Here is an 8,197-nt window from a genome sequence, read left to right on the forward strand (position 1 = left end):
CTTTGAGAACTATATAGGGACCACAATACTTAGGGCTAAGCTTCTTATATTTCCCAACTGATAGAGAGGATCACACTCTTTATGTGTGTTTGTTTTGGGAGAGGACTTTTAAAAGCTATGACATGTGTAGTATGTAATATCATCATACTACTATCATGTTACATGTATGTACCATTGTGTAGGTTGTACAGGATTCTGGAGCAAGGTAGCATTTAGAACAGACGGGGCACTTTCAATAGGACTGTTGGGTGTGCTCTCCCTTGATTTTTTGACCGAAAACTGCATTGGTTTGTAGACTGGCGATGGAAGCCCCGGCTCCAAGCCCCGCTGGTGGACCCGGATATGGCTACGGCTGGGCCGACGACGAGTGGAAGCTAGCCGCTTCCACGCTGATCTTCGCAGTGGCGCTCGTGGTCTCCCACCTGCAGGGGCTTGGCATGGCGCGCGACCTCATCCTCTCTTTTGTGCGACCCATCTCCCAGCTCTTCATGGTTGGCTTCGTGCTGCAGTTCATCTTCTCGCAGCGCTCCCTCGCCTGGACTCTTTTGCCCTACATCCTCGCTGTGAGCCTTGATCTCAGCTTCGGTTTGTTTGTGTGTGTGTGTGTGTGTGTGTGAGAGAGAGAGAGAGAGAGAGAGAGAGAGAGAGAGAAGCTAATTTTCGCATTTGTATAGGCGCCATGTACCCATGCTGTTATTGTCTGCGTGGCTCTTCTGTGTAGGTGGTGATTGGGGGCTATACCGCCGGACGACGAGCAAAGCATGTGCCCAAGGGGCAGTACGTTGCTGGGGCTTCCATTTTGGTGGGAACTCTGAGCACCATGTCCCTGCTGCTACTATTGAAGGTTTTCCCGCTCACCCCGCGTTACATCATCCCTGTGGCTGGACTCACGGTGGGGAGAGCCATGGCCGTTACCGGCATCACCTTGAAACGCCTGCGGGACGACTTGAAACTCAAAAAGAACCTGGTATGTTCTCGGTTGCTATGATCAGTATAAGCTTGTGAGGATTAAAGAGCTACAGCCTGTTTCAATGTACAGTAATGCATTGATGGTTGAATGGTAGGTGGAGACAGCGCTAGCGCTGGGGGCAACGCCAAAGCAGGCGTGTTGGGACAGCATGAGGGGGGCGCTGGTGATAGCCCTGGCTCCCGTGCTGGATACTGCCAAGACATTTGGGCTGGTGAGCCTGCCGGGGGCCATGACAGGCATGATCATGGCTGGGGCATCCCCACTCCAGGCGATCGTTCTGCAGATCCTACTCATGAACACGCTGCTTTGCGCATCCGTCGTGAGTGCTGTGGCGGCCGCCCACTTCAGCTGGCGCCTCTTCTTCACTGGCACCGCCCAATTTTGGGTAGATGGGTGCATTAATAAGCGTTTTAAGTTTTTTTTTCAAAAGAAATTTTGGACGGACGGCCAGTGCTAAAATAACTCAGTTCGCAGTGTAAATTTCCCCGGTGCAAATCTCACATTGCCTTTAATTTTAAGGGATGAAATTTGTACATTTTACTTGTAAATCCCGATATTTGTGTAATTTTTAAGTCTAAATCCGATTAAGCAAAGTAAAATCCCGATATTTGTGTAATTTTTAAGTCTAAATCTCAATTAAGCACCGTAAACATTGCCTTTAATTTTAAGGGTTGAAAAAAAATTCCAGCAGTGATATGGCCGATTCTTTTAATAATACACTTGACTCTTTATTGTTGGGTATTCGAAGCCTCATCATCATTCATGTATGTGTTTATGTGTGTGAATAGTCACTTCCACACTTGTTGCACTCAATTGGGATGAAGTACATACATGTGAGTATTCATTACATGGAATGTACACAAGGCTAGATAAACTACCATAGATCCTTGAGCAATTAGCTTCAAGAGAAGGTTGTATATTCCAAAAAGTGGTCAAATGAAATATGTACATGGGCTTATGTCCTTGGGTCCCCTTTTCACGCTACACGCACTAATGGTCTTTTACACTTAACTATTTGGCTCATACAAATTTATATAAGACATATATCCCATTGGTTTTGTCCTCAAAACCATTAAAAAATCAACCCATAAAATAAAATGTAACTCCAATAATCATGTAGATCATATTTAGCAAATAAAGGCCTCAATGTACATGGCTCCAAATCTGTCCATGAGAACATAATGTCTTCTATATACTAAAAATTGCCTAATATATACTCTCAAGGCATTTCCAAGAATGATTTCCAATGTCAACGTGTAATCCAAGTGGCAACCTATGAGAGAAAGTCAGTTCTCAATTTACCCTTCTTGAGGGCTACAACCTCTTCTATCAATAAGATGCATAGCTACTCTCAAAAGATTGAGTAACCTTCCCATAATGTTAAGACTTTGAATGAAGGGGCACTCGAATTGTTGATGTAGCGGTGGAGAGGGTCTCAAGGAACTCACTTCACCTCACTTGAGGGTAACATGACAAAGTGGAATGCCAAGTACCACTCATGTACTCAATGGCTCCCTTATAGTCTTTGTACACAAGACCAATTATCTTGGCAAGATCAATGGTGCAGTTGAAGATGCAAAAACATTCACTTTGCTCGGGGTAGTTTGGAGTGGCAAGGAAATTCTTAAAAGCATCATATTCTGCCATGGCGCTAGGATATCTAGAGTGTGGTTTAAGAAAGGTGTGAGAGGAGCTCTAGTGCATTGTTTAAGAAAGGTGTGCTAGGAGCTCTAAAGGATGAGTTGAGAAAAGTGAACCCCAAAGTGGCTATTTATAATTTGAAAGGTATACATGACCATAGTACATTCACACATAGCCATTGTCCGGGCACCCAGAACCTACCCTTCTTAGATATTGACAATTAAAATTAATATAAATAACATCATTTAAACAAAAAAGAGCAAAAAGAGAGCTACCATTGTCCGGGTGCCCAAAACCTACTTTTTGTAGTGACATTGATAATTAAATTTAATTAACAAATAACATCATTTCAAAATAGCACAAAAAAAACATAAAGTAAGCAAGATGGAATAACTATTCAACATCAATTACATCATTTTTGTATCAAAATTCGGGGGCCAAACTAAAGGATAGAAAATCTACTTTGTGAGGCTAAATAAAACATCTAAACTCAAATAGTTTGGGGAGTAGTCCTGCAATCAAGAGTCCATTGCAGGTCATCAGGCATCCATGACTCATCTACCATAGTGGTTGGATCCATACGCTTTCCAATCTACAAGATTAGCTAAGGAACCCAATATTAGAAATGAGTGAGCAATCAATGTCAAAATTAATGCATAGCAAGTGAAGGAAATCACTTTTCTTCTTTTCAATTTGATGCTTGCCTCTTATTTCCTCGAACCCCATGATGTTGTAGTGCTCATGGAGATCAACAAGGTTCCAATGCTTGCTAACATTCACTCTTTCCATCAAGCCACCAAGCATCCTAATAGGTACCTTAATTGGTACAACCTCCTCCTTTGATGCTTGAAGCGGTATCCACTTTCTATGCTTCTTCATCCACCGTTCAGAGTGGAAGCAAACATACAAAGAAGAGCCTGCTTTCAAGTATTGAAAAGAGATAGATAAATCTATAACTTTACACTTATAGCTGCTGTCATTCTTTTGCACCCCCTCAAGTGTCTGTGAGGCTCCATAGGGGCTATTCCTTAACCAAGTTTGATGGAAATACGCTTGAAAATAAAACAAAAACACAAACACAAATAGAAAAACTCATCAAACGATAAAATCCAAATTTGGGACAAAAGCTAGCACATTAGGACAAATAGGAATGCAAGGTACTTATAATTGCATTGAAACTTGGTTCCTTGCAAATAGAAATGCAAGGTACTTACAATTGTAAGGAAACTTGGTTCCTCCATGCTAGGGTTGAATATGGATGTTGATGATCCCTTTCACGTGCTCTACAATAGCTGCCAAACCCTCCTCCTTCTTTTTCTTGAACCCAAGAAACTTACCCTTCCAACTTACAATTGTAAGGAAACTTGGTTCCTCCATGCTAGGGTTGAATATGGATGTTGATGATCCCTTTCACGTGCTCTACAATAGCTGCCAAACCCTCCTCCTTCTTTTTCTTGAACCCAAGAAACTTACCCTTCCAATGATGATTTAAAACCCCTCACTGATGAACACGATGTGGACCACATGCACTTGGCTGTATGAAACTCTAGGCACCCTTACAAAATCTTGTTCCTACCCATTCCCCCATTTCATTCTTTGTGGTGTGTAATAGAATCTCTTCAATATTCTCCTTTGGTCTTCTTGAAGTGCTTGATGAAGCCATAATCTAATGGATGAAGAGAGAGAGAGAGAGAGAGAGAGAGTAAAGGGAGGAAGACAAGATAAGGGGCTATAGCAGGGTAGATTAGCTAGGAAAGATTTACAAATGGGCAGCAATTTGTAGAGAAAGAAAGAGACAGGGTGTAATGTAGAGGTTTAGGTGCACATTCACATGGGGAATGGGCTTGAGCACTTTTGACTTAGGGTCATTTATATATGTGGGTTTATGGATGTTGAGAGATGTAATCGCGGTGTTGTGTGTATGTGGGAAAGCACCCTAGAGGTGCAAGATATTGTGGGGTGGCAAGATAGGAATCCCACATGTAATATTGTATGGTCTGTGATGAGTGTTGACCAAAACAGTGGAAAAGGGGTTGCCACATGGATGATGATGTGTAAAGTGGGATAAGGCTAGAAAGCCTATATCATTGTATGGTTCATTATGAATGAATTTAGATCAAGTGTTGAGTGTGCAATCTCTCTCTCTCTCTCTTATGGAGTTCTTAGTGTGGTTTAATCCACCTTAATCTTGTGTCCTTCACCATGATCAATCCCATTTTGTTAACATGGTATCAAAGCTTGGGTGGGCTCTTGGTCATGGTGACTATTTATGTATAATTTTTCTTGGTTATAAGTTCTTTGATTAAGCATTATTTTCAATTATTATGAAAAAAAAATTATGCACACTCATATTATCATTTGGATTTGTATTTGTGAGGATTTGAGAGGAGATTTGCAAGAAGGAGGTTGCCCAAGAGAGTTTACAAATGAGTTCTTTGATTAAGCAAAAATTATGCACACTCATATTATCATTTGGATTTGCATTTGTGAGGATTTGAGAGCAACAAGGAGGATTTGCATTTGTGAGGATTTGAGAGGAGATTTGCAACAAGGAGGTTGCATAGAAGCTGCCCCCCAAGAGAGTTGCAAATGGGAGTTTTGCAACATGGAAAGCCTGCTCATCATCATGGAAGCTGAAAATCAAGATTTCAGCATTATGAAGACTATGGAGTCTTCATCAAACATCAAAGAAGCTGCCCAAGAGAGTTACAAATAGAGTTTTGCAACAAAGAGAAGATTTGCATCAAGGGAAGATGCAAATGGAGTTGGAGATGGAGATTTCCGTCATCAAGAAGCTGCCAACAAAGTTTTGTGAAGGTAAAAGTGTGATTTTGCCTCAAGTTTTTGGTTACTGAGCATGAGAGAATGCTCTTGTGAAGGGCATGCTTGTCAAGATAATGGCAATTGAGATGGTGGACTCAATGGAGTTCACATGTATGTGCATCAAGAGGAGGATGCACATTGTTCACTCATAGAAAATGAGTGAGAGTGGTGGAAGTAGTGGAAACTTTCACATGTGAATGCACCCATGGTTTCTCATAAGGGAGAAACTCAAAGAAAGAACCCTTGAAGGAGCATGCAAGATAGCATGCATTGTGGAGCTCAATTAGGAGCTCATTATGGCCATGTTAGTGGTCAATGTGAACCTCATGCAAGGGGTTCAACAGGAAAAGAAGTGCAGTCAATAAGAGCTGCACGCTGCAATCAAGGAAGAGGTTTGTGAACAAAGAGGCAACGGCACAAGCTACCATAACAATCACCAGCATAGCAGGCATTCCAAGTCAGAGGTTAGCAGCTGTAAAATAGAAAGAGAGGAAGCCGTCTCAACACCAAGCTACTGTAAAGTAAAGAACCAGTACTGCGTTCAACAGATTTAAAGCAAGAAAAGTGCTGCGAAGGTAGAAGGGCAGCATTATCTGAGAGAAGCTATGCTTTGAGCAATGTTAACAACATGACCAACATCATCCATGAAGGAAGAGAATGCCACCACACGTAGAGTGCAGCATGGTTCAGCTTAGCAAGGTGTCAGGAGGCCACTGAGTAGATACAGTCCATACAAAGCATGGGCATAGTCCAGCACAAGTGTAGACATTAAGGTCAGCAGAGCTGGATAACTTCGAAAGTAGCAAACATCAAAGAAGAGAGGCAGGGCGGACAGTAGCAACTAGACTGAAGGCGACCATAGTTAAGCTCTAGCCATGGTGGTGGTGGTCATAGAAAAAATGTGAAGAAGATGATGATCACCGGTCCCAGCAGAGCCAGCTGTGCAAAGTCTGGCGAGCACTTGATGAAACCGGAGAGCATTGGCTGCAATGCATTCAATACATGCCGTGCAGGACTGTAGGTGCCAGCATTACAGAGATTTTTTTTTTAAAGAATTAATTTAACCCTTATTGGCAGTAAGGGTCATTCACACACATCATTTTAAAAAAAAACATAAGCCTTGTTCACATGTCTTTAAAAGGCATTATATGAGAACATGTTCACACACAAAAGACTTTGTAATATTTATTCTCACCCACAATTGATGAAGGGTAACCATACTCGAGCTTGAAGCTCAAAACAAGGATTTTTTTTGTAATCACCCATGGTATGAGAGTAACCATGCCCGAGCTCACCGCTGAGAAGCTCAAAATGGTTATTGTGATGTGTGCATAAGCGATGCATGTGTGAGGTGCATGTGCATGGGTTGGTTCCCACCCGAACTTCTACATTCAAATTGGACTCAATGGTTCCGTTGTGAGCGAGTCGGCTCAAAATGGACTTGGTGTCTAAGATGTTTGACACGCGCACACATGATTGGTTGATGGACACTCCAATGTATCATTGGGGGGGAGTGGAGGGCAACATTTGGACAAAGCCACAAACGCAAACTAGGGCCAATAAAACTTTTGTTCTTAGGAAGAGCTTCTAGGGGGGAACCTTCCAGTGCATGAATGAGCACTGCTCATTTAGGACACATATGAATCAACCAAACAAACTCCATTGGAATGGGAAGCTGATAAAATCTCCAAAAGATGGGAAATTATCAATTGGGAGCTTCGGGAACCTTGAATGTTTTTTCTGCAAGCATGTGCCAATGTGTCTTAAAGAATGTCCTGCTTGTGTCTATTATTTTATGCCAAAAGAATCAATGCACGGCAAACTATTTATTCATTATGGCAAACATACACACATGGTTTCCAAGGGAATGTGCCGAGCATCGATACGAAATATCAAGGCCTTTGTAGCACATGCAGTGGGCATCGACCACAACGCTAGGCCTAGAAAGGTACAAATGATTGTGGCAAGGGAGGTGGTTCTAAGAGCGTTCACTGATGATGACAAGGCACAGGGAGAATTCATGACAGAGAGGGAGTTGCAGGAGATGTCGCAAGAGTTGCAAAGTTTGATAAATGTCAAAAAGTACGTAGGAAGTTCAATTTAGCAAAGAATAGTATGCAATTATCATCTTTAATACACTAAGTATGCTTTATGAATGCAGGGTGAAGCAAATGGTAATGCAAACACGAAAAACAACACGGCCTCTGGGTGAAGGATATGAAGCCATTCTTAATCTAAAAAGAACATGCCATTTTGAGTTCTTCCATGGTTCTCGATTTCCATTGCAAGCCACCACTACTATTGAGCGTTGCTTTATCTTTAAGATGTCTACTCTACTGGACCTAGTTCTGGGATTGACATTGTTCGACGAATGGACAAGGATGGTAATGGGGATCTTCATCAAGCATGGGTCTGCTTTGATCATGTGCATCAAGTGGATACTAGATGGCATACAATGGGAGCACATGTTTATGACCACATGTAAGTTACAAGCGGTAGAGAGCATTGCTTGTTTTGTGTCTTTAATATAACTCTGTTTCCATTTGCGGCATGCAGGATTGTTTTGGAAATGTTTTGGTTATTTTATAAATTTTCTTGTCTATTGTCTTTTGTTTACTAATGGCTCTCCAACATTGTGAATACTATAGATTCAACATCTTTTTAGCGAGCCAAGCAATATGGGTTTAATAGTGATTTTTTGTATCTGCACCATTGGTTCGAAAAAAAATTTATTGCAATGGTCATTTTAGAACATTTCATGTC

General features: G+C 41.7%; 1 protein-coding gene across 1 annotated transcript; it reads left to right on the forward strand.

Moving 5' to 3' along the window:
• The first annotated feature begins 228 nt into the window (after positions 1-228).
• On the forward strand, positions 229-1,524 carry LOC147623416 (protein ALUMINUM SENSITIVE 3-like). Its single transcript, XM_086821864.1, has 3 exons — positions 229-563; positions 722-967; positions 1,065-1,524. The coding sequence occupies exons 1-3, from the start codon at positions 303-305 to the stop codon at positions 1,425-1,427; spliced, it is 870 nt and encodes a 289-aa protein (XP_086677990.1). The 5' UTR covers positions 229-302; the 3' UTR covers positions 1,428-1,524.
• Positions 1,525-8,197: the final 6,673 nt, after the last annotated feature.

The sequence above is a fragment of the Cibotium barometz genome, chromosome 27, assembly GCF_041138505.1.
Source record: "Cibotium barometz isolate CiBa-2024 chromosome 27, ASM4113850v1, whole genome shotgun sequence".
Lineage (NCBI taxonomy): Eukaryota > Viridiplantae > Streptophyta > Polypodiopsida > Cyatheales > Cibotiaceae > Cibotium > Cibotium barometz.

Coding starts and splice junctions, on each gene's coding strand:
- LOC147623416 (XM_086821864.1), top strand. CDS start 303: ATGGAAGCCCCGGCTCCAAGCCCCGCTGGTGGACCCGGATATGGCTAC. Junction 564..721: donor TTTTGCCCTACATCCTCGCT/GTGAGCCTTGAT, acceptor TCTTCTGTGTAG/GTGGTGATTGGGGGCTATAC. Junction 968..1,064: donor TGAAACTCAAAAAGAACCTG/GTATGTTCTCGG, acceptor GTTGAATGGTAG/GTGGAGACAGCGCTAGCGCT.